The 18870-nt window shown below is 35.5% G+C and overlaps 1 protein-coding gene across 3 annotated transcripts in view; it reads left to right on the forward strand.

The window, feature by feature from the left end:
- LOC138699462 (enolase-phosphatase E1-like) overlaps window positions 1-18870 on the forward strand; it is a 148345-nt gene that overhangs the window by 122442 nt on the left and 7033 nt on the right. For all 3 annotated transcript variants that reach the window (XM_069825353.1, XM_069825352.1, XM_069825354.1), the window contains one exon: window positions 12121-12257. In XM_069825353.1, the coding sequence (XP_069681454.1) occupies window positions 12121-12257 (137 nt within the window). The remainder of the gene's footprint in view (window positions 1-12120; window positions 12258-18870) is intronic.

Genomic DNA, 18870 nt, shown 5'->3' on the forward strand with positions numbered 1-18870 from the left:
GCTGAACCGATTTCGATGAAAATTGGAATATAAATTAAGTTCGTTGTAACTTAGATTATAGGCTATGTGGCATTCAAAATACGTTATTTAAAAGGGGGTTATAAGAGCGCCTGAATTAAATAAATCGAAATATCTCGCTTATTATTGATTTTTGTGAAATAGGTTACATAACAAACGTTTCTTTAAAAATAATTTTTGATAAGTTTTATTCTTTGAAACATTTTGATAGGACTGATATTTAATGAGATAAATGAATTTTAAAATTAAAATAACTGCCATCTAAGGCGGTGTATTGAAATAAAAAACAAATGACTTTGTCTATAAGGGGCCTTGGACACAACAATCGAAAGCTATGAAACATAGCCTACAGACAATGTTTCTGTGTTTTTATGAAGTAATATCGGAAGCTAAATTAACCGATTTGTATAATTAATTATTATTTCATCATTGGAAAGTGTAGTTTCTCTGGATGGACATAGTGCTATAACGTTATTACAGTAACTTGTGAGTGAATTGAGGACAGGTAAGATTAAAATAGCTTCATATGCACAGAAAACTTGATAGGTTATTCTGTATATTCATTTCCTGTATTTCTTATAATAATGTTTACGAACATATTCATTTTTATCTCAGAGAATTAACGAACAACGAGAGTGTATTGATTTAGTATGCAGTAATAGTACGTTAGCTTAGCAATCCATTATTTTATAATTCAAATTTTAACTATGCTCTATTGAATCGTGTTAAAATACATAAAATACATATGCAATAAATGCAATGCAAAAAAATTGGGTAATGAGCCAAGCAGATTATGTTGCGCTGTTGTAAAAGTTGTTCCTCCTGAGATTCAAGAGCTCCCACAACAAATTAAAAACTTTCTAATTCGAGTACATCCGTTATCAACACACTTTTTCATAATATAATATAAACATAATAATAAATCTGTAGCCAAAATTTTTCTGTTAATTTTCGCTTTTCCAAAAATAATTGGTAATAACAATTAAGAAACATGTTAAAGGAATTGTCATTGCACCAAATGAGTGCTCTCTGGATCAAAATGATCGCATTTTAATATTTTAAATACAATTTAAATTAAGTAACATATTAAACGATTTATCCTTCTATCAAACACGAATGTTCCCTGGATCAAACGTCCTATTTTAATTTTGTAATTACTTTATATTTATTTCTAACGGGTGCAGCGGAGCGCACGGGTACGGCTAGTTACATAATAAAACTCTTATCGCATTGTGCTTTTAGGTGATATTGGTGCGCAACTTTCTGTTATCAGAATATTAAATTATCTCGAAAGCTGCTGAAGCTATAGAGCTGACGTTTTACCAACACACAGGCACATATCTTTTGTTTGTGATGTAACAGTATTTGCTTTGTTAATTCATTTCCTTACAAACAATTTCCATGCGAATATTTTCAAACATTTTAATACACTATCTTCAGTAATACGTATTTACGATATATTATATTTACGAAAACATTGTTTTAGTACCTGTAAGGCTACTAAGCAAACATATCTGAAAATTTCACTTTTCTGTAAAAAAGTTAAGAAAATATTCCTTTTGAATAAAAACGCAAACTAAATACTTGTGAAAAATGAGCATTAAAATCAAAACTTACATCCTTATAATGCACTATACTTCTCAGACAAATCTTAAAATTAACATGGATACAGTTTTAATAAGTTCTCTTCCCTTTATCCATTGAATCAGTGCTGGCCATCCCTGTATATAGCTCGACCAAGCGGTATATACTACCGCTTTCGACTGTCTCTTTCCTTTCCGCTGGAAAGCGCTCAGGCTCTCCTGGGCTCTAAAGCGCGCGCTTGCTCCTATGGGCATCAGTTGACATCACTGCAATACGGCATTATTGTTTGGAGTAGATCACAGAAACTAATCTTAATTCAGTAAATGTATTACAAAAACGAACGGTTAAAATTTACTTAAAGAACAGTTTTGATTATACTACTACCTATATTAATTTATTCTCAATTGAATGTATTTAAAAATGCCCAAATTTATAAATAAGTTGTTAAAAATTGTGTCATAAAAATCTAAATAAGTGCATTATACAGCGCGTTTCAAAAGTCACGCATATTTTCTGCTACAGCTAAATGGAAATGTTTTTAGAAAAGCGCTTGGACACGTCAAACAGTATATTTTAAAAGATGCTTTTCCACAAAAACAAACCAGTCTTGACATCATTGTTGTGCGACTTGTGAAGTTATCGGAAACATTTTTAAATGACACTCTATATTTTTCTGTATAGATCTACCATCTGAAAGATGTTAATATTCTCCATGGTTACGCAAGCTGTTAATATGTGTTTACGAAGAATTAAAAAAATTAGATAGCCAGATATAATCACAAACTCAGAACTATGGAAGATAACAAATCAGAAATAAATCAAAAGACGAAAGTGGAATTGGATAGGGCACACAATCAGGAAAGAAGATGGAGCAGTAGAAAGAATGGCTTTGGATTGGAACCCCCAGGTGTCAGAACAAGAGGAAGGCCAAAAAATACATGGAAGAGAACAGTTTTGGAGGAAATTGCTAGGGAAGGGAAAACATGGAGCGAAGTGAAGAAGTTGGCTACAAATAGGGTCCGATGGAGGCACTTTGTGAATGTCCTATGCTCCTCATGAGGAGATACAGGAGTCGATTGATTGGTTTTGGTTACGCAAGCTATTAATTTTGTTTTATACAAATAGCAAAATAATAATAATAACAACAATAGTATTATTATTATTATTATTATTATTATTATTATTATTATTATTATTACTATTTTAATTTCTGAGATCCAAACAATCCAAAAATGGGAAAATAATAAGTTACATTGTGTTACAAAAAAAAATAGGCTCCTTGGCACAGTCTTTATAAATTAAAGACATAGTTTATGAAAAAATGTTCAAAATATTCTTTTTTCACTCCCAATAACTTTTGTATGTAGAGTTTCTTCATAAAATTAAAACAGGAAAGCTGCAATCAATGTTCCATACTTTTTACTTACCTTGTACTAAGGTGCTTCAAAAAGTAGGCTAAGGTAACAAGAGCTCTCATGGGCAAATTGTATTTCACAGGCAGATCTACTGATACACAGTAAGTAGTAGAGCACTGGAACGCATTGCTTTTCAACATAGTCACCATACTTGTCCAAATACTTGTTCTAACGGTAGATCAAGACATCGATATCGACATAAAAGAAATCTGCGTCAAGTCCCTGAAGCCACGACCATATCGGTGTTGAATCACTTACCATCCAGGTCCGAAGAGATTGAAATCAGTGGTTGAAAGCATCCATGTTACGGAACACGCAACGTCCCCACCTCGCAAAAAATCCGAACAGCTCCATCCGCGAATAAAGTTATGGCGATGGTCTTTTGGGACTACAAGGGCGTACTTAAGGTTGATTTCCTCACCAGGGGAGCGGCAGTAAATGCTGCCAGTTATTGTCGCACGCTGGGATGTTTGAGGAAGGCAATTAACAGAAAACGACCTGGACTTCTCTCAACAGGTCTTAAGTTGCTGAAAAACAACACCAGACCACGCACAGCCAACAACACGCGTGAATTCTTCGGTACTGAACCATCCTCCCTACAGCCCCAACCTGGGACCCAGTGATTTGCAGTTTGTTACTTTACTTTTTGAAGCACCCTGGCACATGTAAATTAATTTGTACTGGCTGTTACACTACTTAATGTAAGCGACATGATGAAGTTTCATATGTGTAACGCATCTATAGTCCCGTCGCTCTAATTTCCGGCAGCCAATCACGTTGCAGGTCGGCTACATTTAAACGTGTGCATCTTGTGATTCGCTGATGAAGATGTAAAGCATTTCCTAAGGCTGGATAAATACTTACTGTATAATCGTCCGCCATTTTGGCTCTTTCGTTGGCGTTCGCATAAAGCACACGAGGACGTTATTTGCCGCTCAATTATTTGCTGAATTACAGTGCGTTTGATTTATTACCATAGAAGCTACGACATGGTAATGTTTAACGGTGTGGCAAATAGATTCCTCGTCTAGTAGCTCGGTAACGAAAGAACAAAAATGGCGAACGATACTACTTGTCTAGACTTCATAGAGCCTTGACTTTCTAAGACGTAAGCAGAGAGGAGGAGTCACGCCAGGAATAACAGGTCGCGACCATAACAATTTTAAATTTGAAATATAACTCCTATAATCAGTGAGACCTGTTTAATCCGGAAAATTACAGTTTAACAAATTCACTAGCAATATTTTTATTATAATGGAGTAGGCTATCTGGCATTAATAATTATTTTCTCTACAGGCCACAAATATTTTTATTTTCTTCTCTTCTAGTCTATATTTGAAGACTTTGCAAATGTTTTTATCCTTGACAACCGAAATGTTTCTTTGACGTAGTGTCACAGGCCAGCCAATGGTGCTCTTCCATACTTCCCACGCAGGGTGCGAATTAAATATTTTTCCATGGGAGACATTAACATTTTAATTTTCGGTAAAATACTGATCATAATAACAGCAGTGTTGGCCGACTCATGTTGTTCCCACGTTCAGAAGAAATGAGAATCTTTGTTATGTCAGTGGCGGCTCGTGAACTTGTGGATTGGGAGAGCTGCAGTAGATTTTGGTACATACAAATTTCACTTCTTGATACCATTACTAATAAGTATAGGACAAAAATAAATGCACTACATGTCGAAAAACCAAAACTTCCTGACATAGTTGGGAGATGTCTGTGGCATCATTTGCTAATCGCTAAAAAAAAAAACTAATACCATCGATTTCAGTCTGAATTTCAGATCGGCAGACACTCAACTTCCAATCTACCAGTTCATTCTGAATTGTCTTAGAATTACCTTTCAACAGTGGCATGTTCCAAATGATTTTTGAGAGGCTCGTTTAGATTAGGCCTACTCGCGAAATGTAGCAACCCATGAAATACACCAGGGTTCTTCGAATCGTTCTTTCATCATGTCCCCTAAGGGGAAGTTCATATTGGCCACAAACGTTGATACAATCAATATATTTTAAAATAATTTCACGAGTTTCTCACTGCTTGATTATGTTTGAGAATGTTTGTTCTGTTCATTTCACTCAATTGCGCAGCAATATTAGTTTTGCCTAACATAGCCAATGAAGCAACATTTTTCAGGTGAGATTGCGAAGATTCGTTCTTTTTAATTTTTAGGGGCAAATGTCCTAAATCTGTCACACCACTCCTAGTCCATGCAGTATCACCACCGAAGAGGAGGCAACTACAAATTCTCAGCGTAAATTTCATTGTTTCTATTTCGGCTGGATGAAGCTTGAGTAAGATTTAAGTCGGGTAACGAACGACCCTTTAATTTCACTTCATTACCGGTACATCAGTTTTCTCCGCAAGGGGAAGCTGAGAAAAATAAAATTAATATTCTGTAATTCACACACACTCATGCTTGCACATTTGCACTGGTTAAGTTACGGTACTAAAACGTCACACCAAAGCAACACTCAGATATACTGATAATCAACAATTTTCTAAAACTGGAAAAGAAGTCTCTTTCGTATTTTACGTGCTATATCAAAAGGATTATACTCCTGAAATCATTTTGAGTTAAGGCAAATATTAGGCTCTGCTGGAGACTGGATATATACGTAATAATAAGGCAAAAGAGAATATCAATTTCGTATATTAACTCGATAAGATTCTACAACAATAAGTATGTGAAGAGAAAATAAAAATGTTGCCATTAAGTTTCAAGGGAATAGAGAGTCCATTTGACGCAGCATTACAATAGCGGTGTGGGAGGAGAGGAAAGATCTTCCCTTGTGGCCTGGCTCTGCAAGCCACTGCAGCGAAATATGGGCTTTAAACAGCGGCAGTTTCCCTCTGCTTCCCTTCAGCTCTCTACCCCCTGACCAAGCAAGACACACTGTCTATGATCTGTCCCACGCTGCAGATCCCAGGACTTTGAATGCAGTGTCAATTCCAGTACAGTCGACGCGCAAAAAGATAATGCATAAGATAATAGTACATATTCCCGGCCAGATGAAATGTAAAGCAATTTACCAATAAAAGCTGTAACAATTCTTCTACAAGTTAAAATAATTATTATTTTTATTTTCCTGTCAAAGCAGGGAGTGCTGCAGCTCCGCAGCTCTTATGGACGAGCCGCCCCTGTGTTATGTACTGCATAATAACTTATATCTAAGATATACAATATTAAAACTCTTAATTACACATTTGAAGACAGGGACAAATTAATACCTTTTGAGAGGGGGACACCAAATACCACAAGGGAGAACGATCCCGGCATCCCTCCCGTCAATTCACACCTGAGTACAAGTTCTGGGCTCTCATAATGTCCGACGATAGGTTCTAGTACGACAGCTCTTGTTCTTTTCTAATTCGTCAGTTGTTCTGAAAGATAACCAATAGATAATCTCCTTTCGATAGCTCCGTCCCTCCTCAACATGTATTGGTTATAAGTTATACCCACCCCATGTAAAATTTGATGTCCAGTCCTGGAAGGTACCGGCAAATTCTGGTATAACTGAGCCAGCAGATACCGGTTCCCCCTCTTGGCCTTCCCTAGTGATGGAGCCAATACGAAGCTCGGAAATTTTTTGTTTCCACACGTGACGTAGTGCAAAAAACACCGAGAAAACTCCCACCGCATTGATTACAGTAAAAACTTTAATCTCACTCAACTGCACAAAGTTGCTGATTCATTTTATAGTCACAACTCAAACCGGATAATCCACTCACACGTCTCGACATCGGATAATATTGGGATAACTGGACAAGTCAAGAAACCAAAACACAGAAAGAAACGGTTGTCATGTTCACTTTTACCTCCATTTTTATTACCGAAATCCAATGCCATTAGGGGAGGGCTTTGTCTTTTGACCAATACTAGACACGCCGCCCAAAGACATAACGTCCAATCATATTGTTTATATCCACACATTCTGTCCTCCTTTTTCAAAGTCCACTCATACAGTAATAAGTCTATTTCTGCTTTCGTCCACAGCTTACACATTCACTAATCTAATGTACAGGACATATCAAAAGTCCGGTAACACATTCAATATTTTATTACACAAAAACTACTAATGATAGCACTTTGAAATACACGTCAGTTTAAAGTCAAACTCTCAAAGTTCGTTTTACATCTTACAGAGATTCAATGTGTGAACCACGAGTGACTCGGCAGATGTCCAAACGATAATCAAACTCTTCCCATACCCTTTTCAACATATCCTCTGTGACCGTGGTGGCAGCTTCTCGAATTCTGGTTTTTAGTTCCTCTAAATCACGTGGCAAAGGCAGTACAAATACACGGTCCTTTAGTCACCCCCATAGAAAAAAGTCACATGCAGTCATATCGAGTGACCTTGGTGGCCATGTCATGAAACATCTGTCCCTTACTCCAGCACGTCCTATCCAACGATCAGACATCTCCGTATTCAGGTAAGCACGAACTGCATTGTGGAAATGTGGCGGAGCCCCATCTTGCTGAAAGATGAAATCGTCATCGAGATCTTGTCTAAGTTGAGGCACCAACCATTGCTCCAACATGTCCAGATATGAATGTCCAGTCACAGTAGCCTCAATGAAGAAGAAAGGTCCGTACAGTTTTCGTTGTGACAACGCGCAGAAAACATTCACATTTGGTGAATCTCGCTCATGTTCAATGATTCTGTGAGGTTTCTGTGTACCCCAAACACGACAGTTGTGTTTGTTAATTTTCAGGGCGTAGCGACATTCCATACGAGTGGACAGCTGGAGTAAGTGACAGATGTTTCATGACATGGCCACCAATGTCACCCGATATGACTGCATATGACTTTTTTCTATGGGGGTAACTAAAGGACCGTGTGTTTGTACCGCCTTTGCCACGTGATTTAGAGGAACTAAAAACCAGAATTCGAGAAGCTGCCGGCACGGTCACAGAGGATATGTTGAAAAGGGTATGGGAAGAGTTTGATTATCGTTTGGACATCTGCCGAGTCACTCGTGGTTCACACATTGGATCTCTGTAAGGTGTAAAACGAACTTTGAGAGTTTGACTATAAACTGACGTGTGTTTGAAAGTGCTATCTTTAGTAGTTTTTGTGTAATAAAATATTGAAAGTGTTACCGGACTTTTGATATGCCCTGTATATGTTCCACATTCTACAATGTCCGCTTAAACTCGGTGTTCAATTTTGAATGGGACGTCCGGTATAGCCTATATCCTTGAGGTCATCATCACGGAGCAGATAACGATGTAGGCCATGTCTGTTGTTGATATTGGGAATTGTTCTTTTGTTTCAACAAATGAATGCAGCCGGATATTGAAAACAAATAAATGTCACCCATGTTAGGGGTATATTGTTACAAGCGAATTTATTCTTTTAATATCCCGTAAGGGCGAAATGAATATTACAACATAGCATTACAAATAATTTATTCTTGAAGCTTACTTCCACACTGGAGTTTTAGTTGGCGAACAATGATGTTGATCATTGTGCGACTGAATTTCTGGTCAATTCGTCATAATTTCTGCAACGTACTCAACCAAAACTTTTCAGAATTGTTGAAAGATGAATTCAAAATTTTTTTGTTCACGTAAGAAACTAGGCCTATGTTACTAGTCAGCGATATATGCAATGGAGAGGGAAAGAAGCTGGCCACCACCCCATTATCTCCTGGCTTAGTTGTCTCATGAGTGATGCCGTGTTGGTGTTACTTATGAGGTTAAAACCTGTCTTCGGACAGTTGAATGATTTCGAATTATGTCAAATCAAGCAGATTATGTTCTTGAAAGAATATTGGGCCTATTCTACAGGGTGTCCCATGTCTGAAAGCATAGGTCAAATATCTGAAATACTATTTCTTCTTCTTTACAGGTACTTCTTTAGCCAGAGTGATGTCGTTAAGTAAAGAGGAATGATATTCAGTTTGTTGGAAGCCGCAATCACAGGGAAGTTGCCCTGAAATTTAACCGGTTACACCCTCAAAGAGCGCCCATTACACAAGAGTTGCGTGAGAAAACTTATTGTCTGCTCGTCTGTTGATCCGCTGAGTAATTTTTCTACCACGTCTCTCAGAATTTTTAGTGAGATTTCTCACCCAGCTCTGTGTAATCGGCGCTCTTTGAGGGTGCAACCGATTTAATTCCAGGGCAAATTCCCTGTGATTGCGACTACCAACAAACAGGATCGCTTGAATATCATTTCTCTTTACTCAACGACATCACTCTGGCTTCAGAAATAAAGAAGAAGAAGCTCTATTTCAGATTTGGCCTATGGTCCCAGACTTATGGGACACTCTTTAGAACCAAAAACAATAAATAGTTTGTGTCTTTCATCTGAAGAACAATAACACTGAACAACAAGAATTTTGCTCCGACTTAATACAATGTGTCCCTTATGTCTGATTTGCTCTGAATCCGAAAATGCATCTCTTTTCTTCGTATCACGTAAGGTGTTTAAGATATATACTATGATTTCACTTTTCGATAAGCGCTCACCCAGGAAAAATCTGGCGCGGGTTGGGGGTATAAACCAAAACAAAAGCTAATGTATTTTATGAGTTTATGACTTATTTATGGTTTATTATGGTTGTTGGCATATTATTTTGCACTTCTAATAAATAAACAGATTTTGGTCCCTTCTATTAAGCAATTTTCATAACAGTTCAAAGTGAGGTCTATACAATGAACAAACAAGGGTGTGGTTTTCAGTATTTAAAGGAAAAGTTTACCAGTTTGAGTGAAGGAAAATTAAAAGAGGACATTTTCATCGGTACACAAATTCACAAAGTTATGGCTGACCCTTTATTTGAGGAAAAACTTTCCGTTACAGAAAGAATAGCATGGCGCGCTTTCAAAGACGTTTGCTCAAATTTCCTTGGAAATTCTAGGGCAGAGAACTACATAGAACTTGTTGTGGAAATCATGTTAAGTGCATATGACAAAATGGAGTATAATATGTCTCTCAAAATACACTTTTTACATTCTCATTTGGATTTTTTTTTCCCTCCTAACTTTGGAGCGGTCAACGACGAGCATGGGGAAAGGTTTCGTCAAGAAATATCTGAAATGAAAAGGCGATATAAAGGAAGATCATCATCCAGCATGCTTGCAGACTATTTTTGGTTCCTTGTAAACTACAGTCCCGGGTCTAGTTATAAACAGAAGTCATCCAGAAAATTATTTTAAATGTAAGTTCAAATTCCGAGATTTTTCTCATTACATGCAAGAAATATTTTATTGTTGTGTTTTTGTGTTTTAAACTACGTTACATCATTTTTGTATCCAGTACTCATTCTTCAAGTATTATGAGGAATTTTGAATCCCTAGTGTGTTGTAATTTTATTAGTAACAGGAAAAATTAAAAACAAATAAGTTTTGTCATAAAAAATGCAATTCATTTTCCCCCGAAAATGGTACGTGATGGGGCAATTTGGATTTCAAATTCAGATTTAGGGCACACATATTAGTAATATTCATCTATTTTTATTTCGGAGCAAGACAAAAAGTACAAATTTGTTGTTCAGTGTAATTAGTAGGCCTACACTTCGTGGAATTGCCACGAGAATCGTAAGGTTTACTGCGCACGCGGTATAGACTGTATGAGAAGGGGGCGTGCAAAGGATGGAGTATGCCTCTAATGTAAGCACTGAGCAGTATACTGTGGTTACAATAAAACCTGTACCATGCATTCAAGAAATATAATGAATGATCATTGAAGTAGGAAATGTCTAAACATGTAAAAATACAATTATTTTATAGTGAGATATATTAACTCTTAAAATTTAATGTAAGATGCTCACATCATCCTTGAATATGTGCGTTGCAGTGAAGAGTTACGTACATTTTGAGCGACTGCAAAGTAACCTCGGCCGATGGTCACTTAAACAGTTTTTAATTTGGGAAAATGTACATTCAACATCACACGATGTAATAGGTGTATATTTGAAGAACGGGAAGTCACTACTTTTTAGTACACCAACTTCAGATGTCTTGTCGTGACCTGATGGTACATCATTTACAGTACGAAATTGTGAATAGGTAGAATTTTTAGCAATCCTAATGTTTCTCAACTCACATTTAATTTTTTCTGAAATTAGTGAATTGTTATTTTGGATGACGGTTTGTGATACTTTATCCACTATATTAAGGGCTTCTGAGAGTTGTAGTTTAGAAGATTCTAACAGGATAATGTTTTTGGACACGATTTTAAAATTAGAATCAATGAACAGAATATCTTCCAATAGCTGTTCAGAAGGCAATGATTTTACAGCTGCAACAGCGAAACTGTCTGTGCTATCCAATGCATCAATTACCTCCATTATTTTGCCGTAATATTCTGCATAATAATTAACAGCATCCAACCACGTTCCCCAACGGGTCAAGACTGGCTGCGGGGGTAAGGGTATTCCAGGGGCAATTATTTGGAACAGCAACACTCTCATTGTAGTATGTTTGATTGAATTCTTGTCTGCACTGAACAAATGTTAAGCTTTGACTAGTCCAACCACAGTAATGCAAAAACAAGTGCTTACTTAGGTATACATTAGCTGTAGCTGCTCTATCTATTTGGACCGGTCACAACTCTTAACATGAACTGCTTATACTACGAGACCGGGCGGTCGCTCACCTCCTCTATACTACCGTACATCTGCAACCTGATTGCATGCTGCGTGTGGCAATTCAACGAAGTCTAGTGATTAGTATAATTACTCATATGTCTTAATTGGCTAGAAAATGCAACTCATCAACATTAAGTTACAAAATTTGAAAAGTGAAAAGGAAAATATTGCGAAGGTTCAAAGTTGAATAGCGGAATAAGCCCCTGGTTGAGTAACAGTTGTTTTCAAGTGCCCTGAATTTACGACACAGAGCTCTTAATTCCATCCGTCTGAAGGGAACCATGCTAGGAGTTTTATCGTCTCGTGAAAAGTCCATTATTCTCACCAGGGTTGAGCCCTCGAAGCTTGGGTCCAGGGCAAACCTGGTAACCAGTACACCACCGAGGGCAGTCAGAGATTAAAATACTCGTATTACAATTGTTCACTTTGATACATAAAGGCAAGCGTAAAATAAATATTTGTTTGAATAACCAGTACTGTGATTATATTCCAGTTGGCGATCAAGCTACTGAAGAGGAGAGCAAATACATCCAGCAAGGCGCGAAGCCCAAAAAGAAGCGCCGTGCCCCCGCCCCTCCAGTGCCTTCCCCTGCCAAAGCCGCAGGCGACAATCGGCAAGTCAACTCAAACGTAAGTGAATCAACAACCCGTCATGTAGGTGAAGAGTCAACAACATTCCTTTGTTTTTGTGATGCTAATAAAGCACCACGAGTGATCAGTTAAGCATGTCGCGTTATTAGTCTGAAGAGAGAAAGTAACATATCCATCAATGAAAAGAATGTGGGCTTCACACGCAAGACACAGCATCGTGTTTTGTTTCTTAATGTCTGTAAACATGCGAATGTAAGTCATACTACATGCATTGTAAACCGGTAAGTCACAGTCATTGCGCGTGAACAGAAGGTACACAGAATGATGAGTAATTATGTACAGAATGGGCCAAAGAAACGAGAGATCTTTAAATAATAAAATGAAACTTTAGATAATGTATTAATTATACAGAATGATAGGTAATTATGTACAGAAGGGGCCAAAGAAACGGGAGATTTTTAAATAATAAAATGAAACTATAGATATTGTATTAAATATACAAAATGATGTGTAATTATGTACAGAATGGGCCAAAGAAACGGGAGATTTTTAAAAAGTAAAATGAAACTTTAGATATTGTATTAAATATACAGAATGATCGGTAATTATGTACAGAATGGGCCAAAGAAACGGGAGATTTTTAAATAATAAAATGAAACTTTAGATATTGTATTAAATATACAGAATGATAGGTAATTATGTACAGAATGGGCCAAAGAAACGGGAGATTTTTAAATAATAAAATGAAACTATAGATATTGTATTAAATATACAGAATGATAGGTAATTATGTACAGAATGGGCCAAAGAAACGGGAGATTTTTAAATAATGAAATGAAACTTTGATATTGTATTAAATTAACTTTTATTATATGAAAATATGTTGTTGTTGTTGTTGTTGTTGTTGTTGTTGTTGTTGTTGTTGTTGTTGTTGTTTTCTAATGCCAGGCGTTTGACAATAAAGTCATTTGACCTTTTGCTCTCCAATGTTTTTCAAAGATATTATCATGGTCAGCCACTGAAGCACAGATTTTGAGGTGTTCCGAATCCATTTCTTGGTTTGAGTTGCACAATGGGCAGTTAGGGGACTGATATATTCCAATTCTATGCAGGTGTTTGGCCAAACAATCATGGCCTGTTGCCAATCTGAATGCAGCTACAGACGATTTTCGTGGTAAATCGGGAATTAACTGTGGATTATGATGCAGAGAATTCCATTTTTTCCCTTGAGATTGTGTTATCAATTTTTTTTTGTTGAAGTCTAAATATGTAGATTTAATAAATCTTTTCACAGAGTAATACATAAATAATAAAATGAAACTTTAGATATTGTATTCAATTAACTTTTATTATATGAAAATATAGAATATATCCTTGGCCGGGAGGAAAAAAGTCTTAAGTAAAAATTTTATACTTTTTAGGAAAGTAGTAGAAAGATTGAAATTGGTGTCAATTATAGAGTTTTTTAATTAAGAAGTTTTTCCTGTATATTATTTGTTTATATTTCTTCTAAAATAGATAATGTTGGTCATTTAACAATTTTCTTGATTATTTCCAAAAATAGCCACACTTAAGCTCTTTTAAGACTAGAAGCCAAACTGAGTAGAAGGGATTATTAAACATAAGACCTTTTTCATGTCAAAATAAATTAGAAATGTAAATTATTAGGAATTCAAAATGTGTCTTAAACAAATATAGGACTGTTTACCCTGGTGCGTAAAGTTTTAAAAGGAAAGGGCATCAGTATGTAATAAAATGGCTAAAATACAAGTTAGATCTTTTTAATACGGAAGCATGGAAAGTAAACATGTGATGGTTTGTAAGGAATAAAGTATTAAATAAACTTAAGTCCTTTATTCTGTGTGTGCTCGATTCAAAAAGTACTTAGAACATTTGGTAACGCTCTATAAATCCAGTCAGGAGTCTTATTTGACTTCAGCCGTTTTATCAGATTGTAGAGAATTGTTTCCGCTTTTACAATATATAAAAATCTCATTTTCACAAAAAAATTGACTTAAGACCTTTTTCCTCCCGGCCACAGATATTATGCAATTTATATGTAACCACTAGTGATGAAAATACTGCTAAGTAATAAAGTGAATTATTTCTGTAACTACAGTGTGTCCAAAAAATCGAACCAGTTAACAATATTCGTAAGAATTAAATTTGTATGAGTGTCATAGTTATCCATTAGACATTGTTGTCACATAATGAACACAGAGGAGTGTTGAAGCTTGTTCCACAGGATCAATACGTATTTTGAATATCAAACCAAAAATCCAAAATAAGAAGATTGAACTCTCAGATTTGAAAAAGGACATCATAGTAGCTATCCCTTTCATGCCTCTGCAAGACAAGTTAGTACTCAGCGAGCCACTTAGTATAGACTAAATACATTTTTGTTTGAAATAGTGTCACAATCCAATATTATTTTATAGTTGATACCATAATGTTCTTTTTTCAACATAGATTTACGGTGTTTTAATTTTTTTGTCCCTATAATCTCGAGTTGTAACTAACACATTTTTTGAATAGTGATTAAAAAGTTAGTTTGACAAGGTTCTATGTGCACTTACACCTTTGTAACTTTCCTGAAGCGTCAAGTTTAAAGTGACAAGGTTCTAACTGCATTTTCGCTACCTCAGATTCTACGATTTAAAAATAATTTTTTTAAAGAGAACGCATTGAAACTACTTTCAATTGATATCTAAGAAGGTATATAAAATTATTTCGAAAAATATTCATAAATAAAAAAGTTATAGTACAATGAAACTTTAATCTCAATTTTCTCAGAATAATGGTTTTTGCAGTTAGAACCTTGTCAAACCAAGCTAGCGATTTATAGTCACAGTCTAGATGAAATATATAAAGAAGAGGTTTACAATATAATCTACTAGTACAACACAAAGTTTTAGTATAAATTTCATGAACCGTTATTGAATGTCATGAATTCACCTACAGAATAGAAAGCGTGAGAAATTAGGTACTCCTTTAATTTGGCCCTAAATAATCTTATGTTTTTAGTTTCATTTTTATATCGATAGGGAGGCTATTAAAAATTTTTACTGCCATATAACGCATTCCTTTTTTATAGCACGATAGACTTCCCGATGGAATATGAAAGTCATTTTTTGACGCGTATTTATGCTACGAACTGTTGAATTAGTTACAAAGTTTTCACGATTACATACGAGGAAGACTATTAATGAAACGATATACTGACAAGGCATGGGCATTATTTATAGTTTATTTTTTAAATAGTCCTACACGATTCCCTAGATTTGACACCTACTATTATTCTAATTGCTCTTTTTTGTAGTAGGAATATACTGTTACTATGTATGGAATTTCCCCAGAATATTATTCCAAAACTCATTACCGAGTGGAAGTATGCAAAGTATATTGTTTTTAAGGTATTGATATTTACTATCTTTTGCATAGATCTAATAGCAAAACAAGCTGAATTTAGTTTGGGGGTAATTTCTTTAATATGATTTTTCCAATTTAACACATTATCGATTTTCAAGCCAAGAAATTTGGTTGTTGACGTGGTTGGTAGATTTTATTTTCATTGGATTTATGGACAGGCGAGATGTCACCAGTACAACGCTGCAACTTTAACAAACACGCTTTCCAAAACGTCGGAATCCTGCACAAAGGGTAACATTAACACAGAATCAGAACACTGCCTATTATCGATGCTACAAATAGCTATAATATTTAATCACAGTAAAATGAAATATTATTAAACTTTTTTGTTTAGAGTGTTGTGCTCTATATAGGCCTACTACAAGTTTGAAAGGTTTAAATAAATCATTTTTATCTGTATTTATGCATAACAGTGCCAAAGAAATTCATGAGGATAATAGTGAACAATTAATTTAACATCACTCATTTCATGTAGCTACAGGTTTATTAGCACAATTTATTGAACAGCCACAATCGTGAACCGACTATATTTTCCTGAAATACACATAGATCTAGGTCTATTACGAATGTAAACTTTTAAGTTTAACCTTGCTATACGTTCGTCGAATCAGAGAGAGTACTAGAAAGAATGTGCTCGTTCATTTTATGCACATTATTTACGAAATAAATGTACCTTGGGCTTGTATCAGCGCCAGGGCATAAAAATAGTCTTGGCTGTATCTTGCTGCAAATGAACTTAGGACGAGAACAGAATTAACATGTTGTGTTAGTGTGAATCAGGCACACACTTGAATACTTAAAAAATAAATAAAATACACATTAACTGAATAAAATTTAACCGACAATATATTTTAAAGTATTCAGAAAATACGTAGCTTCTTATGTATCTACTTAAGCAGTCAATAAAATTCACAGTGCAAAAATAGCTAAAAATTTTTACAGTAATTCTTACTTTATTTAGTATAGACTTGATCTTCCTCTTTCGAAATCAGGGTCTACCAAAATTTCTTTTTCTCTTTCTGTTTGTCCATGGTCAATTCTGACAGAATAAATAAAAATAAGTAAAAAATTAATAAAATAAATACAAAATAAAATACAAAAACAAGTGACAGTAATAAAATAAGTCAAAATAGAACTTAAGTAGGCCCTAAATAAAAATTAGAAAATAAATAAAAGATAAATGACGAGTCCTCTGCAAGAATGATGGATGTCATTTCGAATAGCTACATTTTGCAGGAGAAGCAATTCAAAGTTTGAAATGCTTAGCGCTCAAAACGTAAGTGTGATTTTCCGATCATTACTGGACAATGACTATCAGTGTTAATGTCATATAACTCTCTATGTATACATTCTATATGTCGTAAGCTATGCATTGACAGTCTTGGTTCATTTTCGACAAGAAAGTGACATCCATCATTCTTGCAGTGGACTCTTCAAATATAATAGGCCTAAGAATAAAAAATGAAAATAAATTAAATACAGTGGACTCTCGACAGAACAGAATTGAAAGTTCAGTCCAATAAGGGTAGTGGGTGTGGCAGGTGAAATGAATACAAATTCTTATTGGTTATCCCTCAACGAATACAGTACTGTACTTGCATTTCCTGCCCGCCCCGAGACTTGTGTATGCGCTTCTAGTACCACAGTGGGTTTCGACAGTTCCGTCTCACAAACGGCACAATTCTCAAATAGAAAAAGAAGAGTTCATTAATTTAAAATCAGTGATCAATATGGATGTCCTAATCAACAAAATATTCTGTTTTCCTTTAACAAATGTATCACTACAAGACACAGAAGCAATTCCCATTCAAATGGCAAACCCCTTTCTTAGTGTCCGTATACGGGCGTGTCTAATTCTCCTACGTAAGCAGTCGAACTATAGGATGTCGAACTTGATTTCTGTCGACCTTAAGAGCTTCCACTGTATATAATTAAATAAAAAATAAACAAACAAATTAAAAAAATAAAAAGATAAAATTATAACATATAAAATATGAAATAAATAAATAAAAAATAAATATATAAGCAAATAAATATATAACTAAATAAATATAAAAATAAAAATAACTATCCTGCCTAAGGTTTTTCCGTGGTTTTCCTAAGGCACTAAGACAAATGTCGGGATGAGTCCTAAAAGAAATGGGCCACAGACCTGCATTCACATCCCCATGACCCCTTTAATTATTCTAAATTAATTAATAATTACATTCATCATAAATTCATAAATCAATCGACCTCCTACCTAAAAGCCAAATGACTAGTCTCTTATATTGAGAACTCATCCTACCTAAGGTATTTCCGTGGTTTTGCTAAGGCGTTAAGACAAATGTCGGAATGAGCCCTAAGAGAAATGGGCCACGGACCTATATGCCCTTCCCCATAAATTCCCCTTTTCTTTTTCTAACAAACGACTTAATGCCCTAGTTCAGAGTCTATAAAATTATGAAATAAATGTGCAAGGTCACTCATGTAGTCGCAATGCGAAAGGACAGGGAACCTTTCAATTTGCAGATTCAGAATTCACGGCGTCTCTCCTGGCGGTCTTCACTTGCCTTGTCATCGAAAAACAGACGACAGAGTCTTCTCGACTCCTCCTGCACTGCGAAATGACACACTTCAGTTCAATGTGCAGATTACACCAGCCATTTCCTCCTCGTCCCGTACCGTGATCACTTTGATCACATTTCCGTCCCCCTCGCGTATGTGGTACCTAAGAGGTTACGTCCATTTTCGGTTTTCCCCTTCGAAATTTTCTAGAGCTCCTTCAGTGGAGCAGCGTAACCCGGAGTGAGACTAGTGGCCAGCAGGCTTGGAGCTCACATATTTAGTTTCTTGCAGCCCCGAACCCCTTGCAAGAACGCGTTTTGCGTACCTTTTAAATTTGTCCTCCCAATTCTCATCTTTCAATTCAATTCAATTCAATTCAATTCAATTCAATTCAATTCAAACTAAGTATACGATTAAGTAGATAAATAAATATCTAAATAAGTAACTAAGTAAATTAATGAATTAATACTATTATTATTATTATTATTATTATTATTATTATTATTATTATTATTATTATTTAGCAGACATTGAAATCGTTTACAAAAAAGAACATCGATATTGCAAAGATTTTCTCACTGTAAATGTAGCGTCAAGAGAACTGGCTACTCTGAAATGCGCAGTTACTAGCAGGCATCAGCTTTATTAACGTAAATCACCAAAATTAATTGCAATT

Source organism: Periplaneta americana, chromosome 5 (assembly GCF_040183065.1).
Source record: "Periplaneta americana isolate PAMFEO1 chromosome 5, P.americana_PAMFEO1_priV1, whole genome shotgun sequence".
Taxonomy (NCBI): Eukaryota; Metazoa; Arthropoda; class Insecta; order Blattodea; family Blattidae; genus Periplaneta; species Periplaneta americana.